The following is a 23,862-nucleotide window of genomic DNA, read 5'->3' as shown; positions in this document are numbered from 1 at the left end:
AAGAAAATAGTTTTAAATGAAGGTGAGGAAGAATAAAAAGAACTATTTTCTTTTTTCAAAAAAAATTGAATTATAGTTGCTTTACAATGTTGTGTTAGTTTCAGGTGTTCAGCAAAGTGACTCAGTTATATATATATATTTTTTCACGTTCTTTTCCTTTATAATGACTACCAAATACTGAGTATCATTCCCTGTGCCTATAATAGATCCTTGTTGGTTATCTGTTTAATATAGTAGTGTGTATATGTTGACGCCAAACTCCTAGTTTATCCCCCCACCAAAAAAAAAAAAAAGAGTTATTTTGAATGTTTAATATCTATAGTATAGATTTCAGTTGCATCTGGTGTATTTACTTGTAGGATAGCATACTGATATCCACTGCATCAAAATAAGAGGATATATTGACATGTAATGCTTGATTGGGCTTCCCTGATGGCTCAGTGGTAAAAAATCCACCTGCCAGTGGAGGAGACTCAAGTTCAATCCGTGGGTCAAGAAGATTCCCTGGAAAAGAAAACAGCAACCCACTCCAGTATTCTTGCATAGGAAATCCCATGGACAGAGGAGCCTGGTGGGCTACAATTCATGGGCTTGCAAAAAAGTTGGACATAACTTGTGACTAAACAACAATGCTTCATTACTTAAAAGAAAGTGTTTGCTGAATTAAAATAAGCTACCCCAAAGGGGGCTGGGGAGGACTCTCTTTCTGGTAGTATTTGATGTAGCAATATTGTATGCATTTATTCAGCAAACATTCACTGAATGCCAGATTCATGCCAGGCACTATGCCGGAAGTTAAAACACAAAGATGAATACGTCAGTCTTTACTCTTTACCCTCAGAGAGCTCACAGTCTCATAGTGGAGACTAGAACATAGATTGTTTCAATTCAGTGTAGTAAATGCTGTGACAAAAGAGAGCAGAGAGTACTGTGTAGAAAGAAGATGAGGTTTCTGAGTTGAAAATACACCAAAAAAACCTATTAAATAGATTACCAGGCATTGAGTTTGGAGTGTGTTTGACAAAATTATTATTCTAGGAGAGTAGAACAAGAGCTCTGGGCTTGAATTCTATGACTACCCTATTTCTTAACAGCTATGTGACCTTAATCAAGTAGCCTTTTTTGAGGTTCGGTTTCTTTTATATATAAAATGATGAAAATGTTACAGGGGTATAGTGATAATTCTTCAAGAGATGGGAATACCAGACCACTTTACCTGCCTCTTGAGAAATCTGTATGCAGGTCAAGAAGCAGCAGTTAGAACCAGACATGGAACAACAGACTGGTTCCAAATTGGGAAAGGAGTATGTCACGGCTGTATATTGTCACCCTACTTATATATGAAATGCCGGGCTGGATGCAGATGACACCACCATTATGGCAGAAAGCGAAGAAGAACTAAAGAGCCTCTTGATGACAGTGAAAGAGAAGAGTGAAAAATCTGGCTTAAAACTCAAGTTCAAAAAATGAAGATCATGGTTCAGTTCAGTTCAGTCACTCAGTCGTGTCCGACTCTTTGCGACCAAGATCATGGTATCTGGTCCTATTACTTTATGGCAAATAGATGGGGAAACAATGGAAACAGTGACAGATTTTATTTTCTTGGGTTCCAAGATCACTGCCAATGGTGATTGCAGCCTTGAAATTAAAAGACAATTGCTCCTCGGAAGAAAAGCTATGACTAACCTAGATAGCATGTTAAAAAGCAGAGGCATTACTTTGCTGACAAAGGTCCATCTAGTCAAAGCTATGGTTTTTCCAGTAGTCATGTATAGATGTGAGAGCCGGACTATAGAGAAAGCTGAGCGCTGAAGAATTGATGCTTTTGAACTGTGGTGTTGGAGAAGACTCTTGAGAGTCCCTTGGACAGCAAGGAGATCCAACCAGTCCATCCTAAAGAAAATCAGTCCTGAATATTCATTGGAAGGACTGATGCTGAAGCTGAAGCTCCAATACTTTGGCCACCTGATACGAAGAACTGACTCATTGGAAAAGACCCTGATGCTGGGAAAGATTGAAGGCGAGAGGAGAAGGGGACAACAGAGGATGAGATGGTTGGATGGCATCACCAACTCAATGGAGATGAGTTTGAGTAAACTCCGGGAGTTGGTGATGGACAGGGAAGCCTGGCATGCTGCAGTCCATGGGGTCACAAAGAGTCGAATGCGACTGAGCGACTGAACTGAACTGATGAGAGTTATGAAACTTTTAAATTCTTGATTTTGGCTTTAATTTCAGTCTCATTAGAGTAAGATAATGTATATAATATATGATTATTATGTTTTTCCCCTCCAGACTGACATCTACAGACACCATTCCTAAAAGCAAATTTCTCGCCCTGGGATCCAAATTCCGATACAGTGGCCGAACTCAAGCTCAGACCAGGCAAGCTAGTGCTCTGATTGACAGGCCTGCCCCACACTTTGAGCGCACAGCAAGCAAACGGGCATCCCGAAGCCTTGATGGAGGTTTGTACTGAGAATTAATGATTTCTTGTCATCCTAACTCTTTAGAGAGAGACAAAGGAAATGTGGTTATCGGATGTGATCAGGTGCAAAGAAAGTACGGTTATCTATAAGAGAATCAAAGAATGTCAGTGGAAAATGAAAAGGATCTTACTAATTGTATACTTTAGTGAAATCACCTTAAGAAAAAGAGAAAAAAGGTTCAGAGAGAGTAGATCAGGGTCCCACTGCTAGGTAGCGGTGGGTTAAATACCACTAGAATTAGAATTCAAAATTCTCTGCCACAGGGAGAAACCTAATGTAAAATACTACACTAATGCTCTCTTGGACATTCTTAAATAGTTATTTTTCAAGTAGAAAAGAAGGAGAGGGTCTGCCTCAATGGCAATCATTGAAAAAGTTTAGAATATTTGTCATGTATCAATTATAGACAGAAAAAACAATCATATTATTGGAGTCTCCAAATTTTGTTTAAATAAAAGGAAGAGGAAATAAATGTTTCATGATTGTATATACCGACAGAAGATCTGTTTCAGTTTTTCTTAGTCTTAAGGATTTTAGAGCATTAGCATTAATAAAATGAGGTAATAAGCCATATTCAGTTCTTCTTTTTTTTTCCCTGGCTGTGCCGCATGGTATGCAGGATCTTAGTTCCCTGACCAGGGATTGAACCCAGGCCCCAGCAGTGAAAGTGCCGAATCCTAACCACTGACAATCCAGGGAATTCCCAAGCCATATTCAGTTCTTTATGCCGCTAAAAAGAGGTGGCTAATAAATGAAAGTTCAGAAGGCAGTAAGCAAAATAGAGTATTGCTGATTGCAGCTCTATGCTGTCTACTGTAAAAGCAAGATGCATGTTACAGTAGTTAAAGGTTTGGGTTATAGAATCAGACCTGGTTCCCAGTCTCGGCCGCTACATTTATGATCTATCTTCTTGAATGGGTTACTTAATCTGTTTGTCTGAGTTTTCTCATTCATAAAGTGGGTATGATGAGACTATAATATTACCTTGAATTTTCATGAGAACTAAATGAGATGATATGCTTAGTACAGTGGTTGGCACTTAATAATTGATACTAAAATATTAAGTGTCATTAAGATATTGTTAATGTTCTGGCCACAGAATTATTATTTTGTTAATTATTATCCAGAACTATGCTCCTGAATTCTGGTTTGTTGCATTGTGGGAACATATTTCAGAAACACCTAACTTACTTTAGAGGAATCAGGAATGGGTTAGCCACACTGGGAAATTATCCAAGCAGTAGAACTTTTGTTTCTGTACTGCACATCAAGTTTCTTTCTTTCTGGTGTTTCTCTACAAGGCAGATTGTAGTCTTTGATTTATTTACTCTTCATGATAACACTAAGAATTAAGTTTCCTGGTGGCTCAGATGGTAAGGAATCCACCTGCAATGCAGGAGACCCAAGTTTGATCCCTGGGTCAGGAAGATTCTCTGGAGAAGGAAATGGCAACCCACTCCAGTATTCTTCCCTGGAGAATTCCTTGGACAGAGGCACCTGGCAGGCTATAGTCTATGGAGTCACAAAGAGTTGGAGACCACTGAGTGAATAACACACACACAGAAATTAAGCTCAGAGATTAAATAATTTTTCTCAAGATATGATAGCAGGTAAATGGGTTGGAGTACATGTTGGTTGTTGGATACTTAACTCATTTACTACTTTGTTCAACAATTTGTTGTAAATTTCTGTGAGTCAGGTATTATTCTAGTTACTGGGGATACAGGTGTGAACATACAAACATGGTCCTGCTCTCATGGGTCTTATGTTTCATGGGTAGAAACAGAAAAAAAAGAAAACAAGTTCAGATAGTGATAAGTGCTATAAAGAAAACAAAACGGAGTAATAGGAGGGAGAGTGTCTGGGGATGGGACAGTTGAGAAGCTGCTTCAGGCTAAATTGTTGTTCAGTCGCTCAGTTGTGTCCAACTCTTTGTGGCCCTGTGGACTGCAGCACACCAGGCTTCCCTGACCTTCACCATATCCCAGAATTTGCTTAAAACTCATATCCATTGAGTTGGTGATGCCATCCGACCATCTCATCCTCTGTCGTCCCCTTTTCCTCCTGCCCTCTATCTTTCCCAGCTTTGGGGTCTTTTCTAATAAGTCAGACTGAGTGGTCCAATCTAAATTCAGAAGGTTTCTCTGAGGAGCTTCATCTGAACTGAAACCTGAATTATGAGGTTAAATAAATAAATCTGGGGGAAGAACATTCTTGAAGAGAGAGTAGTGAGTATGAAGCCCTGGAGGTTGGAGTGAGCTTGGCAGGTGTCTAGATCAGTGCCGTCCCATAGAACTTTCTGTGCTGATGAAATTCTTCTATTTTGTGACATCCAGTTTGATAGCCAGTAGCCACCTGTGGCCATTATGAACCTGAAATGTGGCTATGAAACTGAGAAAATAATTTTAAACTAAATTTAAATAGACACATGTGGCTAGTGCAAAGATCTACTCCACTCCAGGGGTAGAAGAGCAGAATAATGGTGAAGTCTGTTGCTGGATTTGCCTGAGAGATGGCAGCAGCTAGGACTTGAGTACTGGCATTAAAGATAGTGAAAACTGATCAGGGATATAATTCAAAAGCCAGGCCTGACAGGATTACTGGTAAATTAAGTGTTGGAGATGGTAAGGAAAAGAAAATCAAGATTTTCCCTAGGCTTGATCATTTAGTACAGTGGGAAAGTCTGAGAGAGGAGCAGAGTTGGACATGTTAAGTCTAAGGTATGAAGACTCAGTCCTCATGTCTGCCATATTCTTATTTAAAAATAAGAATTTATTTAATTTTAAAAATTGAATTTATTTAATTTTTAAAATTGAATTTAATTTTAAAAATTGAATTTATTTAATTTTAAAAATTGAATTTATTTAATTTTTGGTTGCGCTTGGTCTTCGTTGCTCTGCACGGGCTTTCTCTGGTTGTGGTGAGTGGGGGTTACTGTTCATTGCGGTGCACGGCCTTTTCACTGCAGTAGCTTCCCTTGTTGCTGAGCACAGGCTCTAGTTTCAGAGGCTTCAGTAGTTGTAGCACACAGGCTCTGTAATTATGGCACATGGCTTAGTTGCCCCGTGGCATGTGGAATCTTTCTGAACCAGGGATGAAACCCATGTCCCCTGCATTGCACTTGGATTCTCAACCAGATTCTTCCCTTAACAAGGGAAGTCCTGCCATATTCTTATAACAATATCAGGCATTGCCGCCTTGTCCAATAAATCACCCTACCTCCAGTTTACTTTAGTTTTGGAGAGCTATCATTCCCATTATTTTATCCCCATTTTTCAGTGAGAAAACTGTAATTGGAAAATTTAAGCAGCTTGTTCAAGATCTCACAGATAGCTTAAACAGAAACCCATGTCTATCCAATACCATATTCCGTGGCATTTTCCACTTAATGAAACTTCATTGTTATATAGATATTATGCCTGATGTATCTTTTCTTTCTAATAGCAAAATAACCAACAGTTCAAGGGTTATTGAGCTTTGGTACTTTGACCAATTTAGAAAGTTTTACTTAGAAAGACTCTTCAATTACTTGTAGAAATCACATGTTGACTGTTTCTCTTTTTCTGGCTGTAGAAACCTCATAGTTCAAGATTTTAAAAAACCTTGATATCTCTGTCTATTGACTAATATTGGCTAGTTCTTATTAAGTTATACACTGTGTTCTTAGGGGGAACATCTGTAAGATATTATAGAAAAACCCAAATGAACTTTTTTGACCATAAAGAAGTTTTCACTTATATCCTGATGACTAATGAACTTAAGTACCTTTTCATAATTTATAGCTACTTGCATATCATTATTTTTGAAGCACCTGTTCAGATCTTTTGCTTTTATTTTTATTGGACTACCTGTCTTATTAATATGTGGATATTTTTTATATACTCTTGTCTTAGTCTCAATCTCAGGGAGAAAGCATCACTGTTTCATCATTAAGTGTGATGTTTGCTCTGGGTTTTACGTAGCTACCTCTTATCAGAGAAGGAAACTTCTGAGAGTTTTTATCATGAATGAATGGTGACTTTTATCAAATGCTTTTTACTTCATTAGTTGATATAGTAATAGGGTTTTTCTCCTTCTTTATGCTACATGATGGCTTACACTGATTGACTTTCCATTGTTAAGCCTTCTTGGCATTCTTGAAGTAAACTCAATTTGATCATAATATATTCTTCTTATGTCATTTAAGGCTTTCTGCAATGATATTCATGAGAGAGACAGACCTGTAATTTTCCTTTCTTGTAAATGTTGTCAGGTTTTAGTATCAAGTTCATGCTGGCCTCAAAGTAAATTGAGAAGTATCCCCTCTTTCTGCTCCCTGGAAGCGTTTGGGTAAGATTGGTATTATCTCTTCCTTAATGTTTGGGAAGAATGCACCTATAAATTCTAGCCAGCTGGTTCTAAAGATCCCTCTGTGGCAGGGTCTTTGCTCCCAGATTCATTGTCTTTATTAGAAAGGACTATGAAGATGTTCTACTTCTTGTTTCAGTTTTGGTAATTGGTAATTGTGCTTTTTCTAGGAAACGCCCAATCCATCTAAATTTTCAAGTTGTATCTTTTTAATATTTGTAAGATCTACAGCAGTGTCCCCTTTTGTGTTCCTCATATTGGTGTTATACACCTATCCCTATTTTTTTTTTTAAACAAGCTTGCAACTGATCTGCTAATTTTATTAATCTTTCCAAAGAACCAGTTTGGGGTTTTGTTTCCTTCCTGTTGTATATTTTTAATTTCGTTTTTGCCAGCTAGTATTTTTATTATTTTCTTTTTACTTTTTTTGAACTGTTCTTTTTCTAATTCCTTAAGGGAATATCCATTGATGTTTATTCTTTTATCATCATTAAATTCTAAACCTTAAATCTAAGTGCCTTGCCTAATGTCACATGGTCAGTGACAGAGTTAAGAATATCTAAACCTGTTCTGACAGTGCCATGTTTTTCATCCTTCACCAAGATAACTTCTTTTCTGTAGGAGAGGAAGGATAAAAGATTTCATTAGGCAGTTCATTGAGCACTTAGTACGCTCTAGGTGCTGTTCTAAATGTTTTATATACATTATCTTTTAAACATCTAAATTGCATGTAAACTGAGTAGGACACTTTTTGTAGTTCTGTTTTCAAATGTCTTCTGTTTCTCTGTGTACTGTCTGCTCAGTATAAGAATTTGAAAACGTGTCTATAAAAACTATTTTTCCTCCTTTTCCCGGATCCTTTTCCATTCTTCTTAATAGAGAGACTTTCCCCTATTAGGCCTTCCTTTTTTAAAAAAAATTAATATAAGCCTCTAAGCTCAAGATGGTGTATTAGGGAAACTTTAGTAAGTATTACTTTATCAGAGACCTCATTTTAATGAACAGTCCCTTTCTCTTTTGTTATATCTGGTGCTCAGAGCATCTGCTTCACCACCTAAAGAACTAAAAATGATTCAGATCACAATTTATATGATAGAATAGGAGGTCACAAGAATATGCTTAATAATGATGACAAGGATTTTTCAGCTTATATTTTTGTTGCATTTTTTTTGACTTTTCAAACCATTTCTATATATTCCTATTTAGTGCCAACAATCCAGTGGACAAAAAACGTTTAGGAATTCTTGTTTTACTATTGAGGAAACTGGGGCACAAGACAGTCATATAACTTCCTAGGTTCACACACCAACCTGTGTCCATCCTGTGAGTAGTGGTGGCAGTGATTCTTGCCAGGGAAATACATCCATGTCATCTTTGGAGCTTTAAAACAAAACAAATGCCCAAGCTTCACTCTTAGATACCACATCTGTCTGTGGTGGAGATGAGCGTCAGCTGGGTGTTTTTGTTCGTCTTTTCAAGATCCAAAGATGAATCGTGCTCCTCTGATACTGGAACTACTGACCCACTGCATGCCCATTGTACCTGTGCCATCCTAGCAGAAACTGGGCTAGTAACAGAGCTAGGACTAGAATGTAAGACTCCGTTTACTCAGGATGATCGCTTTGAGTTTAACTCTTCACTGCTCTAATAAATAATTCGATTCTATTGTTGTCAGATAAGAGCAATATGATACTGGAGTTAATGGGCCCACACACTGATCAGAACCAGGACTCTTCTTTGTCTAGAGCTTCAGAAATGGGAGATAATTCAATTTTTAGAGTTGTGTTCTCTATATATGCACCAAAATCTTTTAATAGCTAACAAGTGAACTCATAAAACTGAAAAGCCAGAATATCTTAAAAAGTAATCACTACCTCCAACACTGAATACATGAAAAAGCATTGAATTATACAGTTTAAGTGGGTGAATTTTATAGTATGTGACTTACATCTCAAGTTGCTTAAAAATACAAGAAAAATAAAATGATAAAAAGACAAGAACCACGGTCACTACTGTGATTCTCTGTTGTGATCCATACTTTTTATAGCCTTTTTATGGAGAAAAGGAATTTACTTCTCTCCAGAGGTCCTAGGTGATATTTTACACTTGAATTGCATATCAATGTGTACATAGTTAAGTTTTTGCTCAACATACTCTTGAAATCGGAGAAGGCAATGGCACCCCACTCCAGTACTCTTGCCTGGAAAATCCCATGGACAGAGGAGCCTGGGAGGCTGTAGTCCATGGGGTCGCTGAGGGTTGGACACGACTGTGACTTCACTTTCACTTTTCACTTTCATGCACTGGAGAAGGAAATGGCAACCCATTCCAGTGTTCTTGCCTGGAGAATCCCAGGGACGGGGGAGCCCGGTTGGCTGCCATCTATGGGGTCACACAGAGTCGGACACGACTGAAGCGACTTAGCAGCAGTAGCAGCAACTCTTGAGATAATATTAACCTGTAAGAAAAAAATACAAAGATTTAGGTATGACTTTAAAGTTACTAATATTTAGGATTTCTAATGTATTTTTATATCCAGCTTTCCCATAGAGTTGGGGAAATAGATGGGGAAACAATAGAAACAGTGAGAGACTTTATTTTCTTGGGCTCCAAAATCACTGCAGCTGGTGACTGCAGCCATGAAGTTAAAAGATGCTTGCTCCTTGGAAGAAAAGTTATGACCAACGTAGATAGCATATTAAAAAGCAGAGACATTACTTTCCCAACAAAGCTCCATCTAGTCAAAGCTATGGTTTTTCCAGTAGTCTTGTATGTATGTGAGAGTTGGACCATAAAGAAAGCTGAGCACCAAAGAACTGATGCTTTTGAACTGTGATATTGGAGAAGACTCTTGAGAGTACCTTGGACTGCAAGGAGATCCAACCAGTCAATCCTAAAGGAAATCAATCCTGAATATTCATTGAAAGGACTGAAGCTCCAATACTTTGGCCACCTGTATGCGAAGAACTGACTCACTGGAAAAGATGCTGATGCTGAGAAAGATTGAAGGTGGGAGGAGAAGGGGAGGACAGAGGATGAAATGGTTGGATGGCATCACCAACTCAATAGACATGAGTTTGAGCAAGCTCCAGAAGTTGGTGATGGACAGGGAAGCCTGGCATGCTGCCGTCCATGGGGTCGCAGAGTCAGACACGACTGAGCAGCTGAGCTGAACTTCCCATAGAGTTAATATCTTCCGTATTTTGCAAATGATGCAACTTTCCGCCTCTGTTTCTAACTGCCAGTTACCACACTTATACCTACTTTTCCACATACAGCACAGATTGCCAGGGCTAGGAATACTGAAAACTTAAATCATTTGGCTCTGCAATATTAGTGTTGGATTGAAACCAAATGCAAGTGGCAAAATAACACATGGTAAAAGAATGGGCTATGCTTCTCTGATGCCAGACAGAGTCGAATTAATTCTTTGAGAGGAGGTGTGAATACACATGTATAATGATACTTTAACACAACTGTGAGCAAAATATTTTGTCACATTCCCCTGTGTTGTTAGATTTGGTCTGCCATCTGCCATTCTTGCATTGATGGGCTTAGAGCACCCATGAGGAGCAGGGACTTGCAAGAGGCTACAGAGTTTCTACTGAAAGATAAATTAGATCCTTGCGTTTCTGTTGTTTTTTTTTCCTGTGTATCCCCTGAAGAGTGATTTCTTTCTCTAGAGCTCATTACAGTACATCAAGCATTTCTTTTTTGGTGTTGTGTATATGACATACTTGTGAATTTCAATTTTTTAATCTGTCCTGATTCATGGAATTCCTTTTATTTTACCTAATTTTTATTGCTTATGAGTCTAGATTTATTGGGAAAAGTAAAATTTGATATATTCAATTTAAGAATGCTGGAAAGTATGTAATAAAAATTATGTAGATTTCCATGTAATTTAATTAAGATTTTAAGTCTCAGCACATGAAGGTTAATGATCAGAACTATGAAATCATATGGAAACACACTGCATTTCTAACCATTGCCAGTGAGCTCTTACTACAAAGTGTGTGTATGTCCTCTTTTAGTTCCTAAAAGAATGAAGATAAAAATCATAAAAAGAGTATGAGTGATTGTTTTTAAGTGAGTGATGTGAAACTTAGATGCCCAGTAATCCAAACCAAAACAGCTCTTAACTCTGTGAGAAGATCAAGCTTTTGTCATAAGCATATATTTTATATTCCCTGTAAAGCAATCTATATATAGTCTTTGCCCTAAATTAGGGTTAATTAACCTAGCGATCAATGCAAAGAAATAGAGGAAAACAATAGGAAAGCCTAGAGCTCTCTTCAAGAAAGTTAGAGATACCAAGGGAACATTTCATGCAAAGATGGGCTCGATAAAGGACAGAAATGGCATGGACCTAACAGAAGCAGAAGATATTAAGAAGAGGTGGCAAGAATACACAGAAAAACTGTACAAAAGAGATCTTCACGACCCAGATAATCACAATGATGTGATCACCCACCTAGAGCCAGACATCCTGGAATGTGAAGTCAAGTGGGCCTTAGGAAGCATCACTATGAACAAAGCTAATGGAGGTGATGGAATTCCAGTTGAGATATTTCAAATCCTAAAAGATGATGCTGTGAAAGTGCTGCACTCAATATGCCAGCAAATTTGGAAAACTCAGCAGTGGCCACAGGACTGGAAAAGGTCAGTGTTCATTCCAATCCCAAAGAAAGGCAATGCCATAGAATGCTCAAACTACCGCACAATTGTACTCATCTCACACACTGGTGAAGTAATGCTCAAAATTCTCCAAGCCAGGCTTCAGCAATACATGAACTGTGAACTTCCAGATGTTCAAGCTGGTTTTAGAAAAGGCAGAGGAGCCAGAGATCAAATTGCCAATGTCCGCTGGACCATCAAAAAAGCAAGAGAGTTCCAGAAAAACATCTATTTCTGCTTTATTGACTATGCCAAAGCCTTTGACTATGTGGATCACAATGTGGAAAATTCTGAAAGAGATGGGAATACTAGACCACCTGACCTGCCTCTTGAGAAGCTTGTATGCAGGTAAGGAAGCAATAGTTAGAACTGGACATGGAACAACAGACTGGTTCCAAATAGGAAAAGGAGTATGTCAAGGCTATATATTGTCACCCTGCTTATTTAACTTATATGCAGAGGACATCATGAGAAATGCTGGTCTGGATGAAGCACAAGCTGGAATCAAGACTGGCGGCAGAAATATCAATAACCTCAGATATGCAGATGACACCACCCTTATGGCAGAAAGCGAAGAAGAACTAAAGAGCCTCCTGATGAAAGTGAAAAAGGAGAGTGAAAAAGTTGGCTTAAAGCTCAACATTCAGAAAATGAAGATCATGGCATCCGGTCCCATCACTTCATGGGAAATAGATGGGGAAACAGTGGAACCAATGGCTGACTTTATTTTTCTGGGCTCCAAAAGCACTGCAGTTGGTGATTGCAGCCATGAAATTAAAAGACGCTTACTCCTTGGAAGGAAAGTTATGACCAATAACACAGCGTATTAAAAAGCAGAGACATTACTTTGTCAACAAAGGTCCATCTAGTCAGGGCTATGGTTTTTCCAGTGGTCATGTATGGGTGTTAGAGTTGGACTATAAAGAAAGCTGAGCACAGAAGAATTGATGCTTTCGAACTGTGGTGTTGGAGAAGACTCTTGAGAATCCCTTTTACTGCAAGGAGATCCAACCAGTCCTTCCTAAGAGAAATCAGTCCTGAGTGTTTTTTGGAAGACTGATGTTGAAGCTGAAGTCCCAATACTTTGGCCACCTGATGTGAAGAGCTGACTCATTGGAAAAGACCCTGATGTTGGGAAAGATTGAAGGGAGGAGGAGAAGGGGACAACAGAGGATGAGATGGTTGGATGGCATCACCAACACAATGCACATGGGTTTGGGTGGACTCCGGGAGTTGGGAGGCCTGGTGTGCTGCGGTTCATGGGGTCACAAAGAGTCGGACACAACTAAGTGACTGAACTGAACTGAACTGAACCAGCAAGCTTATTCTGTACACACTAGAGCCAGTACCCCTTCCTACTTCTCTCCTCAGTTGTGACAACCAAAAATGTCTCCAGATATTGCCAAATGTTCATGGACTGGGGGGCAAAATCACCCCTGATTGAGAACTGCTGCTCTAAATATGTTAGAGAATGGGAGTGATGATGCAGATTGATAAGACTCTGGAAGAGAGTAGGGTAGAACTCAAAGTGTTGTTTTGATTATTTTAAGGACTAAAGACCAAAGGTTTTGAATTTATTTTATTTTTTAAATTAACTTTTATTGGAGTGTAGTTGATTTACAATGTGTTAGTTTCTGCTGTACAGCACAATGAATCAAGTGTATATATACACCTGATATATATTATATATAATACATATATATAATATATATCTATCTCCATTCTTTCTAGATTGCTTTCCCAATAGGTCATTACAGCATATTGAGTAGAATTCCCTGTGCTATACAGTAGGTTCTTATTAGTTATCTATTTTATATGTAGTAGTATGTATATGTCAGTCCAATCTCCCAGTTTATTCCTCTCCACCCCTTTCCCCTTTGGTAGCCATAAGTTTGTTTTCTACATCTGTCAGTCTATTTTTGTTTTGTAAATAAGCTCATTTGTGTTGGGTTGGCCAAAAAACATCTTTTCATGTGTTGAGGAAAAACCTCAACAAACTTTTTACCCAACACAATAACACTGTTTTTCTTAATATTCCACATATGAGTGGTAACACATGATATTTGTCTTTTCTGTCTGACTTAATTCACACAGTATGACAATCTCTAGGTCCATCTGTGACCTTGCAAGTGGCATTATCTTGTTCTTTTCTATGGATGAGTAATATTCCATTGTATATACGTACCACATCTTCTTCATTCATTCATTCATCCATTGATCGACATTTAGGTTGCTTCCATGCCCTGGCTGTTGTAAATGATGCTGCAATGAATATTAGGGTGCATGTAACTTTTTGAATTATGATTTTCTCCAGATATATGCCCAGGGTTGGAATGGCTGGATCATATGGTAGCTCTGTTTTTAGTGTTTTAAGGGACGTGCATACTGTTCTCCATAGTGGCTGTACCGATTTACATTCCCACCAGCAGTGTAGAAGGGCTCCCTTTCTCCACACTCTATGTAGCATTTATTGTTTGTAGACTTTTTTGATGATGGCTCTTCTGACTGATGTGATACCTCATTATAGTTTTGAATTGCATTTCTCTAATAATTAGTGATGTTGAGCATTTTTTCATGTGCCTCTTGGTCATCTGCATATCTTCTTTGGAGAAATGCCTATTTAGATCTTCCGCCCATTGTTTTGATTGGGTTGTTTGTTTTTTTGATATCGAGCTGCATAAGCTGTTTGTGTATTTTGGAAATTAATCCCTCGTTGGTCGCTTTGTTTGCAAATATTCTCTCCCATTCTGTGGATCGTCTTTTTGTTTTGTTTATAGTTTTCTTTGCTGCGCAAAAGCTTTAAGTTTAATTAGGTTCTGTTGGTTTATTTTTGTTTTTATTTTCATTATTCTAGGAAGTGGATCAAAAAATATCTTGCTGCAGTTTATGTCAGAGAGTATTCCACAAATGGATTCAATGCCACAGCCAGAAGACATAAACTAGCTGAATGGATTGAATTTTACTTTTTAATGAAAAAGTTAAAAAGGAAAGTGTCTGGTTCAAAGATTTGCTCTTAAACAACCATCAAAAATTGTACATGTCTTATAAGAAGATTCCTTTATCCCAAGTTATTTTGTAATCATTCCAAGTTATTTTGTAATCATTCCAAGGAGGCTTAACAGAAACATCAGACTTAATCCTCTTTTCTAGAATATATTTTTAGGTTACTGAAATCACCTATAAATAAATGCATCTTTATTTCAAAAAGTCTTCCTGAAAGAAATCAGACTTAATTAACCCTTTTTCTCCTTCATAGACTACCTTGCAAGTTCTTGAAGCTAATAGATTACAAGGTTAAACAATCTTGCCAACTTTTTAATAAAATGAGCTTTTCTTTTTTTTTTTTTTCGTATTTTGCTTTCCACATTCACCCCCGCCCAACCTGCCTCCGATCCCACCCTTTACAGAATATGATCATCATCAGGAGTTTTTAGCTTTTCTGTCAGGGTTCTTCTAACTTTTGTGTCCATTAAAGCTGTTGGTCTCCTGCCAGAACAGTAATAATTCATTTTTTTACCTTCCGTATGTTAGCTACTGGACACTGTAACCCTCATATGTGTCCTGAAGCCACAGTTCTTTCGCCCGGTGGCTGTGAAGGTGGTACAGTGACTCTTGCCTTCACTTCCCTTTCACTTTCTTTCATGCAGCAGCGGCCGTTGAGTCAGCAGACCGAAGTCCTCGGCCCACCTCTGCACCTGCCATTGCTCCGAGTCAAGCCGCAGAAGGCGGTGCCCCAGGGGCGCCTGTCAAGAAGGCACAGAGGGAAGCAGTGCAGCTGGAAGTGAAGCCGGAAGAGGCGCCGCCTGAGGAAGCAGAGCCAGAGCCCACAGAAGCGTGGAAGGTATGTCATAAGCCCAGAGGTCCAGCTTGCCCACCTTTTGGTTCAGAGGTGTTGACTCCTTGACCAGGAGGGTTCTCAAAGCACTGGTTTTTGTTAAATCCTAACAAAGTTATTTCTTCCTCACTCTTTCTGAAACAAGGTAACTCCCTGTAGACCTGTAAAATATTTTCAAAGAATTATGTCATGAAGACTGTAAGCTCTCCCAGATGTTTTCAGGTGACACACAGCTTTACCCAACTTAAATTTTAAAAACTGAGTCGGTAAAACTCACCAGTACTGTGATCATCTGCTTTTAAAAATAATTTTTACTCATCCAGAAGGAATCTCCACATTCCTTTCTAAGAGTAAGCTCAGCTAGTATGATTAAAATATAATTTGATTTCCTAAAATGGATATATGTGTAACGTGCCCAAAGAATATCCAGATACTGTATGAAGCACATATATGTGGTTGTTCAAATCTTAAGTAACTTTATAAAAAGAAGATCCATTCCGTAAGGAAAGTTATGCTACTGAATTGTTTATAGTTCTGAGTTGATTGTACCACCACAGTCACTGAACTTTGTTGAAAAATCACAAGTTTCATTAGTTGATTTCCCAGGAGTACCTGAACTAGTCTTTTATACGTTGCTGAGCTTTAAAAAATACATTTAAAGCAGCGATGGAGTTGAGGTGTCAGTTCAGATTTATTAAAATAAATACAAGTCTCACTGTTGACAACAGAAATTAATAGAAACACTCTTTATAAGAAAAGCTACATTTTTATATGTCTGTTAAGAAATGTAAAACTGGGTAAGACCTTAGTAAGTGCTCTCACCTTGGCAGATAGATTGATTATTTCTGTTCTTTTGGAGCCAGTTCAATTTCTAGTTTATCTATAAAGCGTGGCCAGTCTGGCTCTGTTTTGATTGTATTAAAAAAGTATTCAGTGTGACATAGTTCTCACTGTCCTTTGAGACCAACTTGAGTCCAGAGGTAGGGGACATTGAATGAATGGTAAGTGTGTGCAGTTTTGTATCTAGCCAAATGTGCTTGACATTGGCCACGAGGTTCAGTAGCAACAGTGCCTTTTTGATGCTAGACTAGTTCAGTTTTTAATGTTAGGGTAGCTCACCTGGCACTTTGACTATCTTTCCATTTATATTGCTAACTGAAAATGTTGAATTAGTGGAAGTGGCAAGGGAATCTTTCTGGTGGCCAAGATTCCTTTGGCTTTGTGCTAACTTCCTTGTTCTTTCACCTATCTGGCAGATAAAAGTATCTTCATGAATAGGTTCCCTTTGCTCTTGGGGCCTCAGCAGAGTGGAGAGATCACTTCCTGTTATATGCTCACCATTTAGGTGCCAGTAGGGGGCCTTCTTGCTGGTTAATTCTATATAAATACATTTTCAGATACTTGTATTGAGATCAGACTGAAAGCCACTTCTGATAACCTTCTATTACTGTGCTAATAGTGACAGAGCTAACAATGACTTGAGTTAATTTTATTTGTAGCACTTAGAAACTAATTATGACATTTGCTTGAAGCTGTATTTACTATATAAAGCAGCAGTAGTAATAAAGTAGCCCTGTAATTGTGGAAATGTTATTACCTAACACTAACTTGGTGCCAGATAGAGAGAGCTTTTTGGCATCTTGAGTCATTTGACAAGACCTATTTTGCAGGTGTGGAGACAGTACCTTTCCTCATGTGCAGATTTATCTCAGTTAATATTCTCTATAGGAGCATATGCAGAACTACTTGGTCTCCATTCTTAAACTGAAATAGAGACTCTCAACTTCTTGCTGTTGGATTGCTAAGGACCCAAGCAAGAAGTCATTATTCATTTAAACAAGTAATTTAAGCTTTACCAAATAATTCAAAACTTACATTTGCTAAGCACTTACAACTCTATGAAGATATTGTCTCCATTCTATCAATAAAAACCTTGAAACTCAGAGAGGTGAAATAACTTGTGAACAGCCACACAGCAAGTCTACCGGGATTCAGAGCGGAAGTAACCCAAATTGTTACTTACCCCAGCAGTTAAAAAGGCTGTAGCCAGATGTGCTTATGATTTGACAGTGTCACAAAGTTTGCTGTCATCTTATGTTCCTTATATTCAGTCCCAGAGAAAACAGCACAATGACATTATATTCTGAGGTAAGGCTGCCAAATGTGATCAAGAAGAAGATGTCAAGGAAATTCCCTGACAGTCCAGCGGTTAAGACTGCACTTTCACTGCTGAGGGCCCAGGTTTCCACCCCTGCTTGGGGAACTAGGATCCAGCAAGCCACTTGGAAGCCAAAAACAAAGAATATGTCAAAATCACAAATTAATGAAGTGCTGTGAAGAATGTAAAGATACAAAGCGATTAATTTGACCCTTAATAAAAATATTTTTCTCATTTTGATATATCCAGTGCTTTAGGCATTGCTTACTATTATGCTTTCTGTTAACAGTCTTATTTTTTAAATTTATGCTTACTCCACTTGGGGCATATACAATGACTGCTACTAAAGGTATTTCAAAGCTAAGCAGGAGGCCTTAGTTACTATCTTCCTACTACTAAGGATGAATCTTTCATATCCACCGAACACATGGGCTCCCACTCCCTGGAGAGGGGAGTACAGTGTGTTGAATGTTGCAGCTGAGCCCTGTGTGTGCTTATTTATAAATCAGCCTTGAAAGTAACTGCATGCATCAGTAACATTTGCATTGAGTTTATTTTGATGTGTTGCTGTCTAATAAACTCAAAGGTTAAACTGCTTCCTTAAGTAGATTGGTCAACTAACAGAATTTTTTTGTATTTACCTGTTTGGTGTCATATGTGGTTTATTTTATGTGTGCTTTAAGTGTAAAGATTTTCTTTTTGTTTCTGTCACGTATGTCACACATGGATATCTTTGTAAATTTGTTTTTAACCGTCATTGAAAATAGTTCTACATCATTTTTTAAAAAGGAAAACATGACTTTTTAAAGCCTAAATTATTATTTTTAGTAAATACTTTTTACAAAACAAGTAGAAACATGTTTTCTTCATTAATAGAATAATTACCTTAATTTTTTTTTTGATCCTTTGGCTGTCCATATTACCTCTTCAGCCTTGAGAATGTGTTGGTGAACTGACAGGTTGCGGTTGAGAACAGCGTCCTTCCCTGTAACACCCCCTGTACGATTGCATCATATCAGTTTATTTCACAACCACATAAGGATGTGGCTGTTTTGGAAATATTGCCATTCATAGAAACCTACTAACCTGAAATGTTTTTACCACTTTATTTCTTAAATGTAGGTGGAAAAAACCCACATCGAGGTCACAGTACCCACCCCAAATGGTGACCAAACGCAGGTTTGTGCCAGTGGGCCACTTGTTCCTTTTTCCCTCCCTCCCCAATTTTTTCTTCTCCCGTCTTCCCTGCTCCTTAAAAAAAAAAAATTATATATATATATATATATAATGAAAGTTCAAACAAACTTCAATGAGCCAATATTTTATCATTTTTCTTTCTTTTTTTTTTAATAATGGCAAAACAGAAGCTTGCAGAAAAACCTGAAGATCTGATAAGAATGAGGAAGGTTAGCTATTTTTCACTTTCACAAAATCATATTACCATCATCCCTGCTGACTTTCATATTGCATTAAAAAGACAGTGATCCATTCTTTTCATTGATTTCTCTTAAGCTGGGAATACTTTCAAGTAGCAGATGTATACACACACACACATATATACACACAAATGTATATATATGCATATATATATACACACACATATGTATACTAAAGAAATTATAATCCTGTACTGTATATTGAAAAATGTCATTAAAATTAACTTTTTCAGTGTGAAAACACTTTCTTAAACACAATGAAATAAGTGAAGGCCAAATCTATCCTTTAAACTATATAAGAAATATTTCACAGTGGCACCATATGCTTGGAATCAACAATATGCATCCAGTGTTTATGCTCAATGGACTTGAGTTTGAGTAAACTCTGGGGGTCCGTGAATGATGGGGAAGCCTGGCATGCTTCTGTCTATGGGATCATAAAGAGTCAGACACAACTTAGCAACTAAACAACAGCATCATGGAAACCATCATAGCAGCAGCTCCCAGCATTGCTAATAATTATGGGTTTGGCTGTTCTGTGTCTCACTCTTCTTAGCCAGGGAGTGGGATGAATGTTTTTACTGAATAGAATATTGACTGACTCTGTATAAAATGTCCTTAGATCTTTCTTATGGAAGGTATTAGAGATGTATGTACTGCGGTATTACTAAATATGAAACAATGTCAAAAAGCTAAATAATGTTTTAAAGCATTTCCCTACTCCATGAACACAGAGATTCAAGACTTCTTAAAGTCATGCGTTTTAAGATAACCCTCAAACAGCTTAGCTTCAAAAAGGAACATAAAACAGCTTGTTATGTAAGAAGCCAATGAAGCCAGGAGCACTGTCTGTTTAAATAACATCATCGCATTCTCGCATCATTCATGAACAAGGCCATCCATTCTCTGCTGGTAATCATGTTCTCTGTGTGTCCTTGTGGTTCTGTGACCATTTCATGTTGGCATATGCTTCGCTGTCGACATTTAATTTTGAATATTTTTTTGGTTTGCCAATTTGCAGTTTTTTCCCGCAAGAACAACATTTTAATTTTTTATGCTTTTCTGTTTTTCCCTCTTTCATTTTCACAGAAAAAGAGAGAGAGACTAGATGGTGAAAACATTTATATCAGACATAGCAATTTAATGTTGGAGGTTTGTATGAACTTGAAGCTTATTTCAGTTGGTTGCCTGTAAACCTGCATTCTTCGCTGATCCTCTTTCTTCTTTCTGTGCTGCGTTTGGTTTTGCATGCCATTGCATGAGAGAACTTTAGGTTTAAGATGCTTTTGCATGTTGGTAAACATGAAGATATGCAACCATCTCTACTTGTGAATCTTTAGTTTCCATTTCTCATACTTAACCAAAAATATATGATTGGGACTACCTCTCTGCATCCCATGGTTCCATTGTTTTACCCACTTTCAGAAAGAACTGTATCACTGTTTAAAAGTTTATTGAATTGTCCAAGAGTATAAATTCCTATATGTCTCAAGCATCAAATTTGTATGGTTCTTTAATCTTCTGAACCTAGAGAGTGTGGAAAAGTATGATCACAATTCAAAATGGACTTGTGAAAATGACAAAAGAGTAGTCGGGGAAAAAAGTAAAATACAGGAAGGAAGGAAGGGAGGCTGGCATTTAATGAGTAGTTCATATAATATATATAAGATAGTTTAATTATAAAACAAGTCTGAATGTGAAAGTCGCTCAGTCATGTCCAACTCTTTGCGACCCTATGGACTGTATAGTCCATGGAATTCTCTAGGCCAGAATATTGGAGTGGATAGCCTTTCCCTCTCCGGGGCATCTTCCCAACCCAGGGACTGAACCCAGGTCTCCTGCATTGTAGGCGGATTCTTTACCAGTTGAGCCACAAGGGAAGCCCAAAACAAGTCTATGGGTATGGAATTTTTATTTTAAAGAGAAAATTGAGGTTTAGAGAAATTAAGTAATTTCTTTGCGGTTATAGACTAGTAAATTGGTAAAGCTTGGATTTGTGTTAGGATCCATATAATTATTAAACTACACTTTTCTCCTATTCAGAAATAGCAACATAACTATCTGCTATAGGAATTGTAAGGTCATTATATTCAATATTGATCAGATTTTCACCAAACTTATATTAGTATACTTTATCTAGTTTCAGACTCCACACTGGATAAGGAAACGTAAAACTAACTAGAAGATTAGGGGAACTCTGTGAGGAAAAATGAAGGAAATTGGACTTATTCTGTGAAAAAACAGATCATGTTTACACATCAGAAACTCTTCTCTGATGACCTAATTATGACTCCACTCAAGACAGAACCACAAATATAAATATAAATTTATATTTATGTTTATATAAATATAAATTTATATTTATGTTTATATAAATATAAACAAATATAAATTCTGACATCATGGATTTAACTCAAGTACAAAGGAAATGTAACTGTGTAGGAAGATAAGTGGTTCTTGCCTTCAGGAAGCATATAGTGTAGGGACAAGTGGAAGAGAGAAACAGGGAACAAGCAAACTGGTAAAATGATTATAAGTTATTATAAAAGCTATGAAGGAGATAGTATGGCATGCTAATAAAAAGGATCTGCTCCAAATAAGGTGGACAGGGAAGTTGTCTCTGATGAGTTAACACTTCGCTGAGACCTGAAAGGTGAACATATGTACCAGTAAGTATTATTAAAGTGGAAGTTTGAAGAAATTTTTTTAGATGGAACTTATCCTCCAGGAATTAGTTAACCTCATCTTATTCTTTATCAGTGCATATATTTTGAGTGCCTGCTAGGTATAGTACACTTTGATAAAAATAAACTATGGCCAGTTTTCATTAACCATGTCCTGCGCAGTGGGCACAATACCAAGTGCTTTATATATATTTACCTCATGTAACATGGAGTTTTCTTAGGCTGGATCCTAGGGCATTTTAAACTTGGTAACTAGATCTCTCTGCTTTAGCACGTAACTGAAACTAGACCTGAATGGTTCCACTCCTGAGATCAGGAAGAATAACAGATGTCAGCTGATCTCATTCTCAAGCAGTGTAACGTCTCCCAGTTCCAAACATGCCTGCTTCCTGGCTTGCCCGCCGTTGATTCCTCGTCTTAACTGGAACCTGCAGTGCCAATCATATATTTGTCCTTTGTTCCACGAGGTGTGTTATGGCTTCTGAGACTCACAGAGTCCCTGTGTGTGATGTGTTTTTCCCAGCATTTCATTGGCAGCCATGAGAGGGGATTTCTAAACAAGTGTGTGTTTGAAAATTAAAGCTACTAACCACCTTTCCAGAATATTTTCTGTTTAATGACGTGTTTGGTTTGATTGCTGCTAAACTTGTAGGATGATAGGTGTCTCACCTGAAAACAGCCAAAATAGTTTGGCTCACCATCATTCTCTATATTGTAAAAGTTCCCCTGCACACCCCCAGCCCCACTTAAGGAAGTTCTCTCACGTTGTCTGTCATACTAGCAGGTTTTTTTTAAGTATTCTTTCCTCCCCCTACTCCTACCCCACCCCCACTAATGCTTTGTTCTGGCACAAATAAGGTCGAGTTCATTTTTAGATCTGCCGCCGCCTCCTCCATCTCCCAAAGAGAACCTGTAGCAAGTGTCTATGGCAATTTCTATTTGGAACAGGTCCCTTTGAAATCTGAATTTTCCTCTGTGCCCCCACAGGTTTCCAACAGAGCCAGCTAAAAAGGTTGGAGGAAGCTCCCTCAGAAGCCACTGATTTTATTGAAACATTTATTTTCTCAGATTCCAAGCCAAACAAAAGCTAAGCAGGCTAAGTAACAAATCACCAGTTTCTCATAAGTAAGAGGCTAATAACCGAGAGAGTTATGGTTTTATCATAGCATCTCTTGATCATTTTTGTTTTGCTCCATTCTCGCCTTTAACCCTCCCAAATCTGTTTAGTTGTTCTTGGCCCGAGCAGATTTGATTTTTGTCAGAAGCTAGGTCAAGAGCCATACATGTCTGGTGGGTCTCGGTTGTTCAGCCAACTACGGAGTCGTTGACAGACCTTGTTCCTGCTTTTCTTTAGCTAGTAAACATGGTTTTCTTGCTTTCAGCTGGAACAAAAGTGCAAACTGTGGTTTCCCCATGGTGACGCCCATTTTCATGAGCTATACTCACATGTCACCCCAGCAGGCAATGGGGGAGCTACAGGATTGCCCTTTTGGGGTTAGTTTTCTCTTTGATCTCAGATCACGTAAACCTCTTTCAGTCTTGCAAAAATAAAAGGAATAGGCTACTAAATGAATTTTCTGAATGAATATCTCCTGAATCAAAATTGTGTCATATGCTTCACTGATTCTTTTTCTTATACTGTATTCTCTTTGACATTGCTTTTGAAGAAAATTTACTTAATTGACGCCTCTATTGCCCCAGGAGGAACTTTTTAAGCAAATTTTTGTTTAAACAAGTTCCTTCCCCCCTCACCCTCCCCACCCCACCCCCAAATGAGGCTGTTTCCCATGGAGCCAAAGGAAAAAAAAAAAAAGACTAATCCCCAAAAGTTACAGAGCATATTAAGAGATATATTTAGTATTGTGCTTTTCTTGGATACAGAACTGCCTTGATATATAATAAACACAGAATTTTTAGCAGTCATCAAGTGACAGGCTCCCACATGTTTTGATTTCAAGCACAGATCTTTTGACTTTTTTTGAAGAAATATGTTGGACAAAGAACATTTGAGTTTTTGTCTTCACATTGTGTTTCCCAGATTATTTCTGGCCTAGTCTCTCTTTTGAAAGTTGGTTTCTGCCTCCTGTTACATAAACTTGAATGTTATTTATTATATCATTTCTAGCTTTATTTGTCCAGTTTTGATCATTTCTCCTTGGAATATCCCTCATGAGAGTTTTTCCCTAGTTGTCCGGTAGTCACATCTGCTCCAATAGTTATTTTAAGTTGTCAGTGA

The 23,862-nt window shown here is 37.9% G+C and overlaps 1 protein-coding gene across 10 annotated transcripts in view; it reads left to right on the top strand.

The window, feature by feature from the left end:
• EPB41 (erythrocyte membrane protein band 4.1) overlaps positions 1–23,862 on the top strand; it is a 186,927-nt gene that overhangs the window by 123,413 nt on the left and 39,652 nt on the right. For 4 of the 10 annotated variants that reach the window (XM_068968949.1, XM_068968951.1, XM_068968953.1 and 1 more), the window contains exons 10-14: positions 2,296–2,468; positions 15,161–15,354; positions 18,629–18,685; positions 18,871–18,912; positions 20,032–20,094. In XM_068968949.1, the coding sequence (XP_068825050.1) occupies positions 2,296–2,468; positions 15,161–15,354; positions 18,629–18,685; positions 18,871–18,912; positions 20,032–20,094 (529 nt within the window). The remainder of the gene's footprint in view (positions 1–2,295; positions 2,469–15,160; positions 15,355–18,628; positions 18,686–18,870; positions 18,913–20,031; positions 20,095–23,862) is intronic. The other 6 variants (XM_068968957.1, XM_068968950.1, XM_068968948.1 and 3 more) reach the window with 2 other exon arrangements.

The sequence above is a fragment of the Capricornis sumatraensis genome, chromosome 3 (assembly GCF_032405125.1).
Source record: "Capricornis sumatraensis isolate serow.1 chromosome 3, serow.2, whole genome shotgun sequence".
Taxonomy (NCBI): domain Eukaryota; kingdom Metazoa; phylum Chordata; class Mammalia; order Artiodactyla; family Bovidae; genus Capricornis; species Capricornis sumatraensis.
The sequence above is the reverse complement of the archived record's forward strand: the minus strand, read 5'-3'. Positions and strand labels throughout refer to the sequence as shown.